The 21,457-nt window shown below is 39.8% G+C and overlaps 1 protein-coding gene across 2 annotated transcripts in view; it reads left to right on the forward strand.

Moving 5' to 3' along the window:
- The window catches only part of LOC132819476 (solute carrier family 22 member 2-like), a 44,885-nt gene extending 28,735 nt beyond the window's left edge, over positions 1-16,150 (forward strand). For both annotated transcript variants that reach the window (XM_060831006.1, XM_060831005.1), the window contains exons 7-10: positions 5,605-5,819; positions 9,537-9,645; positions 9,854-9,966; positions 16,047-16,150. In XM_060831006.1, the coding sequence (XP_060686989.1) occupies positions 5,605-5,819; positions 9,537-9,645; positions 9,854-9,966; positions 16,047-16,150 (541 nt within the window). The remainder of the gene's footprint in view (positions 1-5,604; positions 5,820-9,536; positions 9,646-9,853; positions 9,967-16,046) is intronic.
- Positions 16,151-21,457: the final 5,307 nt, after the last annotated feature.

The raw sequence follows: 21,457 nt of genomic DNA on the forward strand, positions 1-21,457 counted from the left end.
ATAGGGTAAATAGACAAAATCTTTTCCCTGGGGTCAGGGAGTCCAGAACTAGAGGACGTAGGTTTAGGGTGAGAGGAGAAAGATATAAAAGAGACCTACGGGGCAACTTTTTCACACAAAAGATGGCATGTGTATGGAATGAGCTGCCAGAGGAAGTGGTGGAGGCTGGTACAACTGCAACATTTAAGAGGCATTTGGATGGTTATATGAATAGGAAGGGTTTGGAGGGATATGGACTGGGTGCTGACAGGTGGGACTAGATTGGGTTGGGATAGCTGGTCGGCATGGATGGGTTGGACCAAAGGGTTTGTTTCCTTCTATAAATCTCTATGACTATGACTCTACTAAACCCCATCTTCACCAAGCCCCTTCGAACTTCCCTTAGTGACCCTTGACCTTCTCTCAGCCGTGGTCACATTCCCTCTGCTTCTCAGCTTTCCCTCCCCTTTCCAAAATTCTGAAAGGTGATGGTCAGTTCCAATTTGATTACCTTCCACTTTGATGGCTGACTCACCCACTTATCTCTAAACAGATGGGTAAATGAAGGGCCATGGATCCCATGTAACATTTAATTATTGGAAGTTGTGGTTTAATAACTATTCACTGCATTCAAAACCATTACAGATTAGCTCCCCATAATGCCATTGTTATTGCCATTGCACCTTTTTTTCCTGCTGCCAGGTTAACTTATGCTTCCATCCTGTTGATAGGGACTTGACAGTCAGTCCCATGCTTTTTGATGAATGACCCAACTGCTTCTGTGGACTTCTTCCTCAATGCTGCCCTGTGTCTGGCTTTGCCTCATCACATGTTGGAGTAGATTAATGTTCCAAAGGAAATCAGTCAGGATAGGCTTAAAAATCGCAATTTGGGATCTAAAGACTGGGTATTAACAACAGGTTTAAATGTTCACAGTAATCCTGTATCCCGAGCCACAACTAACATTACCTGGTACTTTAGCACGTTGTGGTTCACAAGAATTGTGGAGAAATCATCATAACTGTTGCTGTATTACACAAGTGCTTCATTGTCTGGAAGGAGATTTGGAACATCCTAAAGTCATGAAAGGCAGCATATAAATATAAAACTTTCTTTCTTATTGAGAAGCTTTTGTTCTATTGAAAAAGTTTGAAGTGATGTGATTATTTATTTTTTAAAAATGATGGGAAAGGATGCTTTTTGGGCAGGTGAGTGATTTCAACTAGGTAGGAATGGATGAACGAGGAGGCATCAGTGTAAATAAAAGAGATTAGCTGCCAGAGTCCTTATGCAGAGTCACTGACATTGAAATATAATGAAATAAATTTGGATTTATCACAGTCCTTCAAAGAGGAAACTACGTTTTCTGAGAGTCAAGATTATCTGTAGTTATCTAAGGAGATCAGGGACAGTTGTACTTTTGTGGATAATACAATGGGAAGTCCTTTGTTGTGTGGCCTTATGCCTATACTACTAGCTTCCAATTTTAATTCATCTGGCAGGTTTACCATACACCCTGAAGTAGTAATTGCTGAAGGGTCTTGCATGGATGTAACTGCAGGAATAAATGGGAAAGACAGACTGTATTTTCTTCTTCATCATTAGCTTCAGGCTTTGGTGATGGTGTTATTTCTCTGAGAAGAGAATTATGTTGTAATCCTTTAGAGAATAGCATATCTTTTAGAAGTGACATCTTTTCATATAATGAACACATTGTTTAAATAAATCTGGACAGTTACGTTTTGGCTGATGTGCTGCTTTGGTGCCATACTTGTGATAAGATACTGTAGCATTAGATTGTTTTGGATCTTGCATTGAATGTGTCACATTTTGTATAGTTTTCAGATGAGAGGTTTGTGTCCTCTGGTTAAATGTTCTATTGTGTTTTATGTAGTTAACATTTTGGATTAAATGTACCTTTACTGTATAATGCTTATTGAACAATTCCCTAGACTCTGTATTCACTTCCATTTGGACTGTTTGTTCTATAAATAGATCCTGTTTTGTTTGAAGAAGTTTAATAATTGTTTTTTTCTGAGACCAATTAGTATTCTGTTGCAAATAATCTCTTATTATACATTTCTATAGCTTAATAGTTCAGATAGTGGTTGCATCATTAATGAAACCATTTACAAATTTTCCAGAGAGCTAGTATCTGCTATTGAAACATGATTTTGCCATTGTCTTATTTGTTCTTGATTTGGATAATGATTGATGGGATTTTGGTCTCTTTGTATGACACTCATTTTGTTATCTAGTAGTTTCAATTGTTTAAAGTTGCTTAATTTATGTTGTAAGGATACTTATTATCATGTTAAAAGGGAAATCTTTTGAAGATTATATTGCTTTAAATGGTGCTTCATGTAAAGTTTGCTTTTCCTTTCCAGTTTGATGTCTTTATAGAGATGAATAAAATATTTCTTTCCAAATTGCTGAAGGATTTCCAAAAGATCTGTAGGTAGAAATTCCGCCTCTCAAAAAAAAGCTTCAGTCAATAAGATTTAATGAATTCCTGACAGTCTCAAAGATGGTTGTCATTGATGTTTGTGCAAATCTTTCCCCATCTGAGGTATTTTCATGCTGAACCTGATACAACGCGAACAGATCCACACTGCTTTGCTTTGTCTCCAATGTCATTTTTCTAACAATTAAACTTAACAACACTTCTTAGCTACTGAATAATATTTGTGTTACTCACCCAAATTATTGTAATATTAATGGATTTAACTAATAAACTTTTAGGTCGCTGAAACTTCTGATTCTAGGAAAAAGTACTAATACAATTTTTTCCCCCAATCAATGTCTCTTCAACCTGTCTCTGAATAATTTTCTTAACTTGTTCACTGTCAAATTTGCCATTGAGGAAATGATCTAAAAGCTGCTAAATACTGACAGGTATGTTAATTCTTCCTCTCAGCCTAATTTTTCAGGGTTTTTTAAATACCCTCTAAGAGATTTAATCTGCTTTACAAGTGTTATAGTTAGCATCTTCTAATGGGTGCTTGATCTGAATTTCTCTCCTTGGTTGCTGGGTTTTTTTTTTAAAAACAACTGACTTCATTGATTTTTCTTTTCCCTTGTTCCCCCACTGCTAGCTTTTAAAAATATCCTTATCAGTGTCTTTGGTGGCTTCTCTGTAGGAACTTCCTGTTTTTAATTCATAGCAGCTATTCAGCTTGATAGCTGATTTCTCACTGATCTTAAAAGCAGTACCAATGATGTTTTGGAAAAGTAGGTTTTTTTTAGTTCTTTGCTTCTCCATTGATTTTAGTCTGATTCTTGATCTACACTAATGTCATGATTTTCAAAATGGTGGATCCCACTGCTGCCATTTACTTTTATCACATGGTTTTCTGTCCACTACAAGCTGGGTTTGAGACAGACTGATGGAGGTAAAGGCAAGGTCAAGAACTGTCTTCAGGTTTAGTCTTCTTTGTTTATTGCATGCATGGTAATCTGAAACTTATCAGGCTACATTGTTAAGAGACTATTCCTTGGACAATATCAATCTTCTATCTTTAACCTATCTAACTAACTCCACCCTGATTGTATCCAGTGGGCATAAAAAGCACAATCTCATCACAAGATTGCACCAGGGTCCTAGCTACCAAATAAAGCTATTGGTGCTGTTTGATTTTTAATTAATTAACATTAGTCCAAAAATGGCTAGATCTATACCTCATGGTAGACTGGTTAGCAAGGTTAGATCATATGAATACCGTGAGAACTAACTATTTGGATACAGAACTGGCTCAAAGGTATAAGAAAAGGATGGTTGTTTTTTTGGACTGGAGGCCTCTGCCACAAATATCGGTGCTGGGATCACTGCTTTTCATGATGGATATAAATTATTTGGATGTGAACATAGGACATATGGTTAGGAAGTTTGCAGATGACACCAAAATTAGAGGTGCAGTAGACAGAGTACAACAGGATCTTAATCAAATGGGCCAATGGGCTGAGGAGTGGCAGATGGAATTTAATTTAGATAAATGTAAGGTGTTGCATTTTGGAAAGGCAAGTCAAGGCAGGACTTATACACTTAATAGCAAGACCCTGAGGAGTGTTGTTGAACAGAGAGACCTTGGAGTGCAGTTCATAGTTCCTTGAAAATGGAATCGCAAGTAGATGGATATTGAAGAAGGGTTTGGTATACTTGCCTTTATTGGTCAGTGCATAGAATATAGGAGTTGGGAGTTCATGTTCTGGTTGTACAGGGCATTGGTTAGGACTTTTGGAATACTGCAAGAAATTCTGGTCTCCCTGCTTTAGGAAGGTTGTTGTGAAATTTGGAAGGGCTTAGAAAACATTTACAAGGATGTTACCAGTGTAGGAGGGTTTGAGCTAGAGGGAGAGGTTGAATAGGTTGGGCCATTTTCCCTGGAGCATCAGAGGCTGAAGGGGGAACTTATAGAAGTTCATAACATCATGAAGGGCAATGGATAGGGTAAATAAATATGGTCTTTTCCCTGGGGTAGGGGAGTCCAACACTAGAGGGCATTGCCCTAAGGTGAAAGGGGAATGATTTAAAAGGAATTTAAGGGGCAACTTTTTCACGTAGAGGATGGTGCATGTATGGAATAAGCTGCCAGAGGAAGTGGTGGAGGCTGGTACAATTACAGAATTTAAAAGGCATCTGGATGGGTATATCAATAGGAAGGGTGTGAAGGGATATGGGCCAAATGTTGGCAAATGGGACTAGATTTATTTAGGATATAGGTCAGCATGGACAAATCGGACTGAAGGGTCTAGTTCCTTGCTGTACATCTCTATGACATTATGGTTCACAGATGTTGATGCAGATGTAGATACCATGTCTAAATAATTCACTCACTCATTCAATGGACCAGATTAACCTTTCCTGCACTCCCTCATGACTGTTTTTGCCAAGACTGGGGCTTTAAGCTCATTTTTAAGATAGCAGTGTCGAAGAATTGGCAGTCTTTTATTCAACCTTATTGAATGGAACTACTCTCTGGAGGTTGGAGTTATTGTGCTCTGTGAACCTGTAGTTAAAAAACAGCTGAAAGCATTCATTGGCTGCTCTCATTCATTCTATCATGTTATTCTACAGTGACCCTATATCAACAAATGGAGAAAGGGTGTGAAATAGTCTACATTCTGTAAATTCTTTTGAAATTCAATCACTAACCATTTTATCCTGTTTCACTCTGATAGAATAATCAATTGCATGCATTCAATTTAATTATTTCTCACTATGTAATCATGACATTTATAAACAGTGAAATGTAGCATTTACAAAATCACTGCCTAAATATCTAGTTCTAAGAATTGCAGGATTACACACAAAAACCTAGTTAATGGGGCAATGTCTGAGAGTCTTTTACCTGCTGATGATTTCCATTGATATCTGCTGGGTAAGTTCCAGCTTGAATATGGATGGTTCCTGTTGAGGTTTATCCAATTTGATTGCCTGAACACACACTGCGCAGTAGAAAGGAAAAGTTAATGTTTTCAGGTATCAAAATGATCTGTGATACTGTGATACAATAATCTTTGTAATGACATATAGCCTTTTATCTTAAGAGTGGCACACCGTCATCTGGAATTATCTTGATTCTGTTAAGTTGCCACTGGACTAACATGCACGCAACTTCATTACAGGTTCGCTATTACCTTGGTATACCAAGGGCTTATCATGCGTTTGGGAACTCTGGGAGGAAATATTTACCTTGACTTCTTCATTTCGGGAGCAGTAGAAATCCCAGCAGCAATTCTCATCCTTTCAACCATTGAGAGGATTGGACGGCGCCTTCCATTTGCGGCAGGTGGTCTGTTGTCAGGGTGCACTTGTCTAATAGCTGCATTCATACCTGAAAGTAAGTACTATGGTTAGCACTGGGATTCTGATATAGTCCCAGCCCAACAAACTGGATTAGGTGTCTGCTATGCCAATGGAATAAAATCTTAGAGCACAGAACAAAGGAATTGAACCCATAATCTCTGTTCCAGACCTCCATAAAAACTTCTCATTTGTTCCAATACTCCAATTTTTCCTTATTGCCCTTTTTTTAAATTTTCAAATACTTATCCAACTTCCTTTTGAATATTGCTATTGAATCTGCTTCTACCATCTTTTTCAGTCAGTGCATTTCAGTTCATTGAATATATTCAAGGGTGACTTAGACAGAGTTTGATGATTGATTGAGTGAAGTATGGGGTCAGGCAAAAATAGTTGAGTTAAGATCACAATCAGATCAACCATGTGATTTTATCACATGGCAGAGAAGGCTTGATGGCCAAATGATTTTATGACTACAATTGTAAAAATTCACTATAGAAAAATATTCCTAATCTCTTCCCTGATTAATTTCTCAATTATCTTAGTTCCCGTGCCCTCTGGCTACTGACTGTTCTTCTGATAGAAACAAATCTTTCCCATCCACTATATCAAAATCCTTCATAATTTCAAATACTTCTATTAAATCCCACCCTAAATTGCTCTATCCTAACTTCTCCAATTTCCCCACATTACTGAAGGTACTCATCTCTGGTTACATTCTGGTGAAGTAACTGACATGTGCATGAAACTCACTTGGTTCCAGTAAAGTGAGAAAATGCACTAATGCATTATATCTCAGAGTATCAACATAGAAGGTCATAAGAGACACATTCTCTCTCAGCTGGAAGGTTCATTTCCAGATGTTTTGTTACCCTACTAGGTAATATCTTCAGTGGGCCTCAGGCAAAGCAATGCTGATAATTCCTGCTTTCTATTTATGTTTTGGTTTCTTTGGGTTGCTGATGTCATTTCCTGTGGTGAAGTCACTTCCTGTTCCTTTTCTCATGTGGTGGTAGTTGGGATTTAACTCGATGTGTTTGTTGATAGAGTTCTGGATGGAATGCCATGCTTCTAGGAATTCTCATGCATGTCTTTATTTGGCTTGTCCTAGGATGGATGTGTTGTCCCAGTCGAAGTGGTGTCCTTCCTCATCCATATGTGAGGATACTAGTGAGAGAGGGTCATGTCTTTTTGTGGCTAGTTGGTGTTCATGTATCTTGGTGGCTAGTTTTCTGCCTGTTTGTCCAAAATAGTGTTTGTTACAGTCCTTGCACGGTGTTTTATAAATGACATTAGTTTTGCTTGTTGTCTGTATAGGGTCTTTCAAGTTCATTAGCTGCTGTTTTAGTGTGTTGGTGGGTTTGTGAGCTACCATGATACCAAGGAGTCTGAGTAGTCTGGCAGTCATTTCTGAGATGTCTTTGATGTAGGGGAGAGTGGCTAGGGTTTCTGGACGTGATTTGTCTGCTTGTTGGATTTGTTGCTGAGAAATTAGTGGACTGTGTTCATTGGACACCCATTCTTTTTGACTACACAGTATAGGTGATTTTTTCTCTGCTCTGCATAGTTCCTCTGTACTGCAGTGTGTGTTGGTTTGTTGAAATAATGTTCTGATGCAGCTTTGTTTGTGGATGTTGGGATGATTGCTGCTGTGGTTGAATATTTGGTCTGTATGTGTTGTTTTTCTGTATACGCTAGTTTGAAGTTCCCCATTGGCTGTTTGTTCTCCTGTGACATCTAGGAATGGCAGTTTGTTGTTGTTTTCCTCCTCTTTAGTGAAATTTATGCCAATAAGGGTATTATTGATGGTCTTGAAGGTTTCTCTAATTTGTTTCTATTAGTGATGGACAAAAGTGTCATCCACATAGCGGACCCAGAGCTTGGGCTGGATGGTTGGCAGAGCTGTTTGCACAAGTGTCTGCATTACTGCCTCTGCTAAGAACCCTGATATTGGAGATCCCATGGGTGTTCCGTTGGTTTGTCTTTAGGTTTTGTTGTTGAAGGTGAAGTGGGTGGTGAGGCATAGGTCCACTAGCTTGATGATATTCTCCTTGTTGATGAAGTTGGTGGTATTTGGTGTGTGTGCCTTTGGGTCTTCTAATAGTGTAGTCAGTGTTTCCTTGGCCAGGTTAATGTTGATTGAAGTAAACAGGGCTGTTACATCAAAGGAGACCATTATTTCCTCCTCTTCTATCTCAGTGTCTTTGATGGTCTTCAGGAATTCTTGGGTGGAGTGGCATGAGTCTAAATGTTTTAGCTCCTTGGCCAATCTATAAGTTGGTATTCCACGTAGCGAGACTATGAGTCTGAAGGGGGGTCCTGGTTTGAGGGTTTTGGGTAATCTGTGAAAGTGTGGTGTGTTGGATCCGTCTGGTTTCAGTTTTTGGAAGTCGGTCTTATTTATTTCTCCAGATTTCTGAAGTATTTTGAGTCAGGCTGTGATTCAGTTCTCTAGTTGTAGGGTTGGGTCTATCACCACTTGTTGGTAAGTGTTTAAGTGTTGGTATCTGTAAGTAGTGCATTTGCTTTTTCAGTATATTCTCTTCAATTTAGAATGACTGTCAAGCATCCTTTGTCTGCAGATAGGATAACAATGTTTTTATCTTTTTTGAGTCTTTCCAGTCCTTTCCTTTCTTGTGTATTGAGTGTGTTTCCTTCCTTTTTTCTGCTTAATGTTGGTGTGACTACCTATCTGATGGCTTGCTGGGTTTCTTCTGTGAGTTGGTTGTCTTTTAGTGTTGCTTCTAATGCTGCTAAGAAATCTTTCTTGTTCACATCCTGGCAGTTGTAATTTAATCCTCTTACTAAGCTGGTGTTTTCAATGTCTGATAAGGGTCTATTAGGTAAGTTTTTTAATCCATGCTTCTGTGTTGTCATTGTTGTTACTTTTTGCAAGTTTGTCTAGTTTTTCCTGCAGGTCTAGTTTTTTTCATTTTTTGTGTTTGTTGCTGACAGTTAGACCCAATGAACATAGTCTGCCATTCCTCAGCAACAAACCCAAATAAGCAGACAAACCAGAACTCTAACAACAAACACATCGAGTTAAACCCCCATCTACCACCCCATGAGAAAAGGAACAGGAAGTTACTTCACCACAGGAAATAACATCACCACAGGAAATGACATCAGCAACCCAAAGAAACCCAAACATATAAATAGAAAGCAGGAATTTTCAACATTCCTTCACCTGAGGCCCACTGAACATGTTACTAGTAGGGTAACGAAACATCTGGAAATGAACCTTACAGCTCAGCAAGCAAACCTACATCCAAAACCTGAACCTGAGCTACAAATCTTCTCAAAATTCTCTAACATTTTCTCAGTGACTAATTCTTGTTATGCAATTGCGATAATGGACTGTTTATTTTGTCCAGATTACTGTTAAAAAAAAATCTCAGAGCCCTTTTTGGAAGTCAGTAATTGATCCTTCTTGTGTCATAAAATAATTGGCATCCTATTCATGCCCTGTTAAAAGCTGTCCACCTGTCAGTTGAGCTCTACTTTCTGTTTTTGCCAACTGACATTGAGATTGGTTATTTCATTACTCAGGTTAGTGACTGCACCAACTTGTACTCACTGCACATCACACCTGCCTCAAACCTGCGGGTATTGACCCAAAGAATAATTGTGAAATCTTGCGATTAGTTCATTTAAATCTCTGAACAACCATAACTAGTTATGAACAATTACTTAATTTGTTTTCTGAAAATTCAGTCTTGCTAATAGTACTTTTTATCTATATCTTCCATTTCAGGTATCAGTTGGTTGGCAACAGCAATAGCCTTTGTGGGTAAATTAGGAATCACTATCTGCATCGAAATGGTGATATTTGTAAATACTGAACTATACCCAACATTTATAAGGTGTGAACTGAATAGATGTTCTCTATATTAACAAAAGTTCATCAATGATTCTGAATAAAATTTATTGATTACACTGAATATCATTATAAGAGATCCATTCTCTTGAACTATGCTGTCAAGTCAAAATCTGACTTGTGGAAAATACTGAGTGCTTGTGAAATGTGGAAACTATTTTGCATGCCAATAAACATCATTTTTTTAAAAACAGGAACCTTGGTGTTTCAGCATGCTCATCACTGTGCGATATTGGAGGGGTTGCTGCTCCATTCATTGTGTACCGACTGTCAGAAATCTGGATGGGGTTACCTCTTGTGGTTTTAGGTGAGGATTGTGTATCAAGTATAATGCACTCTGCTATTTTAATGCTGCACTTTTATCACAACTATATCACTGCCCCTAATTGTAATTTTCAGAAGTTTCAATATGTCCAGAATGGAGAGAGACTTCAGATTTTAATTGTCTAAGAAGCATACACTCATGCCACTATCTGTAAGAGTTTACATCCTCAAGAAAATAACCAATTCTACTCCTCCTTTCCCTCTCCAAGTTTTTCTGGTAACAATATTGAGCAAACATTAAACTGCCACCACAAAAAGTATGTGTCCCACACAAACACTACTTTATTCTGAAAAAATGACAAAATTTATCCACAAGCTAACTTGCCAGCTTTCCATCCTTTATCAGGAGCCTCATGTTTGTATGCTGTCTCACTCACATAATTGAACTTTTTGAGGAGATCACTAGGATGGTGGATATTGGAGTGATTCTGGATATTGTCCAAATGACCTTTCAGAGGTATTTCATAAGGTTGACAAGTTTATTAACAAATATAAGAGTACATAAAATTAGAGGCAACGTTATGACATGTTAACTTTTTTAGGAGTTAGGAGACAGTGTAGAGATGCAATAAACATATTCTGATTGGCAATATGTGACAAGTAATATTCCTAGGGTTGTGAACAAATGTGAGGTCTGTGAATTCCCAAAAGAAGTTCTCTACTCTAAGCTTTGTCACAACAAGTGTTTACCAAGAGGTCAGAGGAATTGCTTCAAGAATGACCCCAAGTCCTCCCTTTAAAAAAATGCAATATCCCTACTAACTTGTGGGAATGTGTTTCCCAAGACTGTCCAAATGTGTGGGAGAAGCATCCAAGAAGATGCCACCATTTTGAGCTTCCTGGGTGGAGAACAAGCATAAACAACAGAAAGGGCAGGTGAAAATTCAAAACCCTACGCAATTGTATCTTCAAACATCACCTGTCCAATCAGTGGTAGGGTGTACAGATCAGCAATAGATTGTTTACTCATCCCATCTCATGACCCGGAATATTGGAGTGAAAAAAAAAGTCAACCTTGCTCCCGAAGGACTGCTTAAGGAGAAGATAATGGAGCTCGGCTTTTTGTTATTTATACTAAGTGATTTAGATGGGGGAGTAGAAAGCTAATGTCAAAATGTGAAGATGAATTTCAAAGGTGCTGTATGTTTTACAACTGGTAGCAGAAAGTTTTGAAGAGACATAATGGTGGCAAATAATGTTCCAGGTTAGAGAAATGTGGTCATTTATTTTTTAATTAAGGAAAGATTAAATATATGTTATTTAATGGAGAGAGACCAGAAACTATAGAGGAACTGCTGGGATGTCTATATGTCCCCTGCCCCTCTCTGTGGAGTCCTCCTGGCATTATGCTGTTTTCTTGATAAGAAGGAGCATGTGGATTGAAACTGAAATGCCTTGTCCTCCTCTGGCCTTGCTCCTGATGCTATTGCAGGTCCAGGAGCCACTGAGCGTTTTGCAGGAGCTGGACCTCTCAGGCAGGGAGAGGTGACTGTCTCTGTGCTGGAAGAGGGTGTAGGTGAATACCTGGTCAATATTTTTCATGAGGCTTCACTCTCTTCCACTTCTGAGGTGGTGCTGGTGAGAAGCAGTTCAGGTGGTGGGCCCTTACTTGCTGAGATTCCCAGGCTGCCATTAGTCTGCCATAACAGAAGTGGGAATGAGTTGATGACCCTGAAGAGCAGTTCATTAGATCACTTACAGTATGGAAACAGGCCCTTCAGCCCATCAAGTCCACACCGATCCTCCGAAGAGCAACCCACCTAGACCCATTCCCCTACATTTACCCCTTCACCTAACACTACGGGCAATTTAGCATGGCCAATTCACTTGACCTGCACATTTTTGGACTGTGGGAGGAAACCCATGCAGACACAGAGAGAATGTGCAAACTCCACACAGACAGTTGCCTGAGGCGGGAATTGAACCTGGGTCTCTGGCACTGTGAGGCAGCAGTGCTAACCACTGTGCCACCCATTAATGATGTGGAGCAAAATGCCAGGTGATGCTCATCCAGGAATTGCAAATCACCACTTTGCTCACTATGTAAGTGGTCATTCTGGTATCCCTGTCATCACAGGAACAGTACTAATTTTCCCTGCGTTGGGTGTTCGACAATCCTTTCCAAAAAGGAGCTGAGATGCTTGATGTCTGCCACCTTCCCATTGGTCTTCAATCTCTTGACCCGGTCAAGTGCCTGTTTTCCCTGCAAGGAGACAGGGAAAGCTCAAGAATGATGGGAATGGGTCCAAGAACAATTTGTAACCATACGTAGTTGTACAGCATGGTAAAGCATCCCAAGTAGGTAGGAAGCGTTGAGGGCAGGAAGGGTTGGTAGTTTGAGAGAATGAAGTGAGCATGAGCCCTTAAGTGGACATGGTGCATATGATCAAGGGTCTGCAATCCAACATCCTTGATGAGATGTATTGCCACTGGCAGATCTAGACTGTGTGATAGCCCTAGGGCTTGAGATCCTACGGAGAAGATGGTTAGCCTTGCAGTATGCAGAAGGTTATTCACCTTCTTTTGGCAGTGTTGCTCATTCCGTTTTATTGCAGTTACAGAACTGGTCTGCATTAGGATCTGTGTTCAGGCTGGGTGAGGCAGGTGAATTGGCTTTCCGCTGTAGTCAGTCAGGAGAGGACCAACTTCCTGTTGAGTAACTCTGCTGAGCATCACCTCCAGGGCAATGTTCCGAGTCATTCCTAGTGACAATCACTACAGCCTGAGGGGCATGTCCTGCTAGGCTTAAAAAATGGCACAGAACCTTCAAATCCAGAAGGTTTTGTCAGTGGACAGAGCTTCTGGCTCTGCACAATATTTTATTTCCATAGATAAATAAATTGAGAAGCATGTGATTCCATGAGTTATGTCGATCTGGTTGATGACAAAGATTGTGTGTTTTAACACACTTACTGCCATTCTTTACCTTTAAAAGGAGAAAATGGTGCCCATTGTTATGGCCACTATGAGGGAGATCCCATGAGATCCAATTCTAGTGGCATACCAAATACATTGCATCAGCTGAAGTTATTGGTTAGATTGTTCAACTCAACACTGGATTTCAATAGCTTTCCCAGCCGTATGAATTATTTATTTCCACTTGTGGCATGAATTGGTTTGTCCTGACATTCTCCCTGCATCTCATGTCCAAACCTTAAATCACTTTTCCATAGTCCTTTGACCAACAGAGTCATACAACACACAAACAGACCCTTTGATCTAGCCAGTCCATAATCCCAAACTAAACTAGGCCCACCGTAATCTAAGAGTAAAAAATGAGGTCTGCAGATGCTGGAGATCACAGCTGCAAATGTGTTGCTGGTCAAAGCACAGCAGGCCAGGCAGCATCTCAGGAATAGAGAATTCGACGTTTCGAGCATCCACCGTAATCTAATCTAATTTAATCTAATTTTCCTGCTCCTGGCCCATATCCTTCCAAATCTTTCCTCTTCATGTACTTACCTAAGCATCTGTTAAACATTGTAACTGTGCCTGCAACCATTACTTCCTCAGGAAGTTCATTCCATGTCTTAAATCTTTTCATTTCTAACAAAGGAGCATCAAAATTAAATGCAAATGAATTATTTATTTCTCAGCATCGCCTGACACATGAACATACTTAGCATTTCTATTTCTACCAATCCAACAGGAGCCAGGGTTCTGCCTTCTCATCCCACTCCTACTTCTGGTGTCTCCCAAGAAACTCTCCTGGGTCTCACTCAACTTTTCATCTACATGCAGCTGAACAGTGACATCATTTTAAAAAAAAATGTCAGATTCCACAGCTATGCTGGCGATAGCCACTAACACCGCCATCAATCACTCTGCTACCTTTGATTTGTTATGATGTTTATCCATTGAGTAGTAAGTTACAAACATTTGCTGTAATTAAATGTCAGGCAGACAAAATGAATTGTCCCAACTACAAACTCCATTCTCCAATCACCAATTTCGTTCCTTTCCCTTAACAACTGAGGCTAAAAGAAGACCAATTAAAAACACGGTGAGCTATAGGACCCTGAACAAGGAGACACAGTATTAGAATAAATCGGATCAGTCAGGATAGAGATAGGAAGATATTTCTTCACTGAGAGGGTGGACTATCTTTGGAATTTTCTATCTCAGAGGGCTATGAAGGTCGAGGTAGTTGAAAATAATTGATAAATTTCTAGATAGGACAACATCAAGGGTTGTGCAGATAGTGTGAGAAAATGCCTTTGAAGTAAGTGATCAGGCATGATCTGTAATGGCAGAGCAGGCCTGAGGGGTTCAATGACCTACTCATCCTATGTTCCTAAAATGAACTTTGGATTTCCTATCCTCTGCCTACTTTTACCTACCGACCACAGCCTGTCTCCACTCTGTATCAACTCATCAGTTATTGAAAACTTCAAACAGGCCATGGTTACCATAAGACTTGACTATCCCAATGTATCCCTTTGCTGGCCTCCCACCTTATCCTCTGTAAACTAACGATTATCCAAAACTCTGTTACATTTTCTAACTAGCTGCTGACCTACCTTGTCTGCTAGTCTAGACATAAATTTTTAGAATTGGCATCCTTGGTCTCAAATTGCTCCATGACCATGTCCCTTCCAATCTCTGTAACCTCCTCCAACCACCAAAGATCCCTGCATTTCTCCAATTCTGGCTTCTTGCACATCTCCAGCATTCATCACTCCACCTTGGTGATAATACTTTCAGCTTCCAAGGCCATTAAACTCGAATTCCCTCATTTAACATCCATACAGCTGTATATACCTCCTCCTCTTTTCAAATGATCCTTGTGAAGTTGACTTCTTTGACCAAGTTTTAGTCAGCTGTAGTATCTCATGTCCCTTCGGTATCTTAACTCGAATTTTATTTCAACACAATCTCTATGAAGCACCTTGGAGTGTTATATTATGTTAAAGGCACTGCATAGGTTCAAGTTGGTGTTCAATGGAATAGGCTGTGCAAAGTTTGTGGTAATGATTATTTACCAAGTGACAAGTAATTGATAAAACAAGAGAAGCAAAGAATGTAAATTTAGTGAAATATCACAACACAAGTGAGCTCAATTTAAAGGAACAAAAATAGAAATTGCTGGAAAACCTCAGCAGGCCTGGATTGTCTGTGGAGAACAAACAGAGTCAATGTCTTGGGTCCAGGGACCCTTCTTCAGAATTGATTGTAATTACGAAAAGATGGTGATGAAGACTGAAGGTGGGGAGGAATGGGAGTGGGGGTGGGGGGAGGGGGGGGGGTGGGGGAAGGAATAAACAGTGAGAAGCAACTGGAATTATAAGACAGCCTAATCATGCAGTACAATTTTTAATTGCAATTTGGGCAGTTCTTATGGATATTTTTCTGGAGCAGTCTCAATAGATTGCCAGATTTATTGAATAAATTTCAGGACAGATCACATTGGGAAATGATCTCTTGGCCTTTGGTAGTCTAGATCAGTTAATGCTCACCAATTTTATCAAGCTACTCATTATGGGCTGTTAAATATTTTAATCTGTAAATACATAATGTTTAATTTATTCCACCAGAATAAAGAAACCTAAATAAAAACAGAGGCTGCTTGAACCTCTCAGGTCTGGCAACAGAGAAGAGAAAACAGAGTTAATGTTTCAGGTCCCATGACCGTTCCTCAGAACCATTGCTCAGTTCTGAACTTTAATTTTGATTTCTCTTCGCAGATGTTGCCAGACCTGCTGAGCTTTTTCAGCAACTTTTGTTTTTGTTACTGTTTTACAGCATCCACAGTAATTTCAGTTTTTAAGGAAACTTAAACTCACTTAATCTTTGTGCGGAAGTCACAAAGTGATGAAATGACTTCTCAAGACCGAGCAGTTCTATTTTAGTCATAATCAAAACTATTTTTTCTGTAAACACACATTCCTCACTTCTGTTTCATGATTCAGTGATATGAAAAACTAAACTGTCTGAAAAAATGTTTTCCTAACGTGCATCAGAAAGAATTATATTCCCGAGTGAATGTTTTACAAATTTAATTTAAGCTAATTCATTTGTCTAGTTGCAAATAAATCTTTTACTGTTCTGTCCATTCATTGCCAGGGGTGCTTGGTTTGATTGTTGGTGGCCTAGTGTTGCTCTTGCCTGAAACAAAGGGCATGGCTTTACCAGACACCGTTGAAGATGTGGAGAATCTCAGTCGGTAAGCAAACAGTGACAGAAGCACTTACCCATTGATGTGCTCTTGCCATTAACCTTACTCCACATTATGCGCGCACTGGCAAAACTTCCTATCTCTGGCAATGCTACATCACTGCCAAGAGACCAATCACAAGGTCTATCAAGCTTGGATGCTCAGTAATTGGAAGGTGGCAAGTCCTCAGTGCTGTTGGTGCAGTTCTCCCTCCCTGCCACCCAACCAAGTCGAAATGTGGCCCAGAGACATTCTCTCACTGCTACTCTGTGAGCTTTGCTACAGCTCCCAGCCTTAGTCTCTTCTTCTGGCCTTGGTTGCTGCTCCCAGCCTTTGTCCCCACTCATGGCCTTTGCCACAGCTTCTGGAATTTTGACCTCATCTGATAATGCATGACCAATGTGATATTATTATACATGAAATATAGTGATGTCAGTTGTGTATGCGCTAATCTGTTCTGGTCTAGTGATGTTTGCCATCAGTAACTGATGAAAATAGGTCCATTTTCACATGTGGCCAGTCTGACTATTATGTTTGTGGTAATCACTCTGAAAGGAAAGAAAGGAAAGCTCTGCTGTAAGTTGGTGGGCAGATAGATTAACAAAAGGTTTCATGTGACAAGTATGGAAATAAGAGATGTGTCCTGATAAATTGTGAACTACAGATTGATTAGACAGACAGACAGAAGGAAGGATGGAAGGCAGGCAGGCAGAGAAAAAAAAGTCAAATCAGCAAATAAAAAAACCAACAGGGCAGAGGTTTCAAATCAAAATTGTTGAAATAAGTATTGAGTTTGGAAAGCCGTAACATGCCTACTTTAAAAGTAAGATGTGGTCACTGTTCTTCAGGCTGACGGTGAGCTTGACTGGAACTCTGGAGGAGGATGAGAACAGAATGTTAAAATGTGAAAAAAGTTGAAGATTAAAATGAAAAGCGACAAGAGGTTCAGGGTCATTTCTGTGGACTGAACAGAGGTGTTCCACAAAGTTGTCATCTAGTAGTGGAGACCACATTGTGGGGAGTGAATACTAGATACTTAATTGAAAGAAGTACAAGTAACTGGTTGCTTTGCCTTGGAGGAATATTTGGGAGTGCTTCTCCTAGACTTGTACAATGCATAGACATAGGAGTAGGAGCAGACCATTCAGCCTGTTGAGCCTGTTCTGCCATTCAATTAGATCACGTCTGATCATGCATTTAATACCAATTTCTCCACATTATCTCCCTATCCTTTGTGTCATTAGATCCTGCAGAAGGTTAGGGTTAGCCTAATCTAGCCAAACTGCATTGATTTCAGTCTTGCAAATGCTCAATGACTGAACATCACACCCAACCACACCTCCCCCCTACCCCACCCAACCTGCCCCCCCCCCCCAACACCCGGGTAGAGTATCCCAAAGAATCACACCTGTGTGAGAGAAGAAATTCCTTCTTCTACAAGTAATATCCTCAAACAGAAGCTCTAAAGAGCTTGCCAAAAATGATTTCCTGTTCATAAATCCATGTCTCTGCCTAACATTTCTAAAACGGTTGAAATTAGTGGGCACAATATTGTTGGTCTCACAGATGTGGCTCCAAGAGATCAGGGCTGGGAACTAAGTATCCCAAAGAGATGTATCCTCATGAAAGGACAAGCAGATGGGCATAATGGCTGGGGTGGGATTACCTTGTTAGTAAAAAAAACAAAATTGACAATAAGAGTGATGTAGAGTTGGAAGGTGTAGAATCAGTATGGGTAGAGTCAAAGAAACGTAAAGGAAAAAAATAACCTGAAGGGAGTTATGTACAGGCCTTCAACGAGTAGTCAGGATGTGGGGCAGAAAATAAATTGTGAAATGGAAAAGGCATGTAAGAAAGGCACTGTTACAATAATCAAGGGGGACTTCAAAACGCAGGAGGGCTGGGAAGATCAGGTTGATAGCAGATTTCAAGAAAAGGGATTTGTAGTATGTCTACGAGATGTTCTTTTTAGGAGCAGCATGTTGCAGAACCAGTTTGGTGCCAGGCAGTTCAGGATTTAGTGATCTCTAACAGGGCAGACTCGATTTGGGAGCTTAAGGTGAAGGAACACCAAGGGAATAGTTACCATAAGGTGATGGAATTCATTCTGCAGTTTGAAAGGGGAAAGCCGGAATCGGATATAACAGCATTACAATTGAATAAAGGTAACTACAAAGACATGAGGGAGGTGCTGGCCAGAGTGAATTGGAAGGTGAGCCTAGCAAGAGTGCAATGGCTGGGATTTCTGGGAGTGTTCCAGCAGGTATGGCAGAAATTCATCCCAAGGAAGAAATGTACTGAGGAGCATGGGGCAACCATGGCTGAAAAGGGAAGTCAGGGAGAGCTTAATAGCAAAAGATAAAGCATACAATATTGTGAAGATGAGTGGGAAGGCAGAGGATTGGGAAGCCTTTAAAAACCAGAGGGAAACACAAAAAAAAGGGGAGAGGAAGATGGAATATGAGAGTAAACCAGCTGGTCATAAAAGACTGCAATTTTTTTTTAGATTTGTGAAAGGTAAGGGAGCGGTAAGAGTAGACATTGGACCGCTGGAAAGGAGGCTGGAGAAGCAGTAATGGGGAGCAAAGACATGGGGAGAAACTGAATAGGTATTCTGCATCAGTTTTCACAGTGGAAGAAATCAGCAGTGCACCAGAACTTCAAAAGAGTCAGGGAGCAGAGGCAAGTGTATTGACCTATCACTGAAGTGCTGCTGGGGAAGCTGAAAGGTCTGAACGTGGATAAATCAGATGAACCATACCCCAGAATTCTGAAGGATAATAGAGGAGATTGTGGTGGTGTTGGTGATAATCGTTCAGGAATCACTGGTGTCAGAGGTCTGAAAAATTGCTAATGTAACACCCCTTTTTAAGAAGGGAAGGAGGTGGAAGACAGCAATCTATAAGCTGATTATTGTCGATCTGGAGTCCCATATAGGCCAGTAAACATGGCAGTTTCCTCCCCCAAAGGATACTAATGAGCCAGATGAGTTTTTCCCATAATTCTCAATAGTTTTATGATCATTAGACTCCTAATTTCAGATGTTTGTTGAATTCAATTTCAACCATCTGCGATGGTAGGATTCATTCCTGTGTCCCCTGAGCATTACCAGGGATTAATAGTTTGATGATAATACCACTGTACCATCACTTCCCCTTATCTCAAGGTAAGCACTCTCAAAGGGGGATCTGATTGAAACTTACAGGATACTAAAAGGCTTGAATTGAGTGCACATGAACACAATGTTTCCACTAATACCACAGATTAGGACCAAAGGCACAGGCTCAGAGTGAAGTAATGACCCTTTAGAACTAAGTTAAGCAATAATTTCTTCAGCTAGAAGGTGGTGAATCTGTGGAATTCGTTGCCACAGAAGGTTTTTAAGGTTATGTCATTGTATTATTTGCATAGAGAGATAGGTTCCAGATTAGTAAGGACACCAAGGTTTCTTGGTGGAGGGTGGGGAGGGGAGGAGAGGAAGGAGAGTAGGGTTGAGAAATATATTAGACGTGACTTGAAGAATCGAATGGCCTAATTCTGCTTCAGTATGTTATGGCTGAAAATGTGTTGCTGGAAAAGCGCAGCAGGTCAGGCAGCATCCAAGGAACAGGAGAATCGACGTTTCGGGCTTCCTGAAGAAGGGCTTATGCCCGAAATGTCGATTCTCCTGTTCCTTGGATGCTGACTGACCTGCTGCGCTTTTCCAGCAACACATTTTCAGCTCTGATCTCCAGCATCTGCAGTCCTCACTTTCTCCTCTTCAGTATATTATGGTTCAGTTATCACATCCTTTATTATAGATTCTAACATTTTTCAACAACTATGGAAAGGTGAGGGATATTGACAGTGACTGAACAGTGGACTAGAGTATAGAGGAGAGAGTGGTCCTGTCACAATGCTGCAAGGTGAGTGGAAAAAGTATTTGGTGGTTACATCATGCTGGAGATGTGGAAATAGTGTAAGATCATATGTTAAACAGGGAGGCAAATGGGAAAGGAAGGAAGGTTAAGTGGATCCCTATCATGTGTAAAATGGAATACAGTCAAGGTTTCTGGTTACTACAATTAAAGGAGACCCTGTGTTAAGGAAAAAGGAGAACATTTCAGGAGTACTGTTAAAGGAAATTGTATCCTTGAAACTGAGCTGTACAGAAGAGATTTTCAAACGAGATTAGACTGCAATTTATATAACTTAATCTGGAGATATACCACTGATCACTCATTGAATGGATATAATAGGGTCAAAAGGTTGACTGGCCTATTCAGTTCATATATTGCTCTGAGGAGATATTAACATGAATGCCAACAATTTTGTTAAAAATAGATTTTAATGGAGACATGAGATGTAGTGAGTTGAGAAGTTTAAGGAGGGAATTCCAGAGATTGGATTCTAGGCAGCCCAAGGTAGCATTAAATTTATCAAATTGCAGAGATTTCAGAGGAGTGTTATGTTGGAAATCAGGTGCAGAAGGAAGGCTATTGAGAGATTTGAAAACAAGGATGGAAATGTTCAAATTGATGAGTGAATGTACTGGAGAACAATGTAGATCTGAGACATGTAGTGAGTTATCATGAAAGCTGCAAAAATTAGTTTGAACTGACATTTATGAAGGGTACAAATGAAAGATGGGGCCAGAAAAGCATGTTTTTGGAAGACTAGATGATGGCAGTCAAATTATAGGTGAAGAGTTAGAACATGTGAACATTAGATCATTAATGATATGGGCTAACAAGTCAAAAAGTGAAGTTGGATAATCAATAGTACTTGTTTATGACTAGGGCAAGAAGTTTCCAGAGCATATATAGAAAGAAGTGAGAAGTAGGTTGTGTTACAAGTGAAAGCAATTCAGAAAAGTGATCAAAGTTGGCCTTATCTGTGATTGATCCTGTATTAACTGAGAGGTGATGTGAGAAACCAAGATCAGGACATTAGCTATGAATATGGATAGGCAATTTCACATGGAGAGAGAGATTAAAGGACAGGATGGCAATGAACCCAAGAATTTCAATCGCTGAAGTTGAGAAGTTTTTCAGTGGAGAGTATAAAGGAGAAAAATAGTCAATCTATTTTAGCAACAAACATGGCGTGGTACTTGGGTGGATGGTGACAAGCAACACACAAATGATTTGGTGATTACCATGTTGATTGCTGTGTGCAAATTGGCTGCCACATTTCAAAATTCTAATAGTGACTACACTTCCAAAGTAAATCACTGTGAAGTGCTTTGAGTAATCAAAGGTCATGAAAGGCTGGGATATAAGGAATACTGCTAAATTTGTCATCTCACCCACAACCAAAATGGAGTGTATAACACATGGTA

Source organism: Hemiscyllium ocellatum, chromosome 10 (genome assembly GCF_020745735.1).
Source record: "Hemiscyllium ocellatum isolate sHemOce1 chromosome 10, sHemOce1.pat.X.cur, whole genome shotgun sequence".
Taxonomy (NCBI): Eukaryota; Metazoa; Chordata; class Chondrichthyes; order Orectolobiformes; family Hemiscylliidae; genus Hemiscyllium; species Hemiscyllium ocellatum.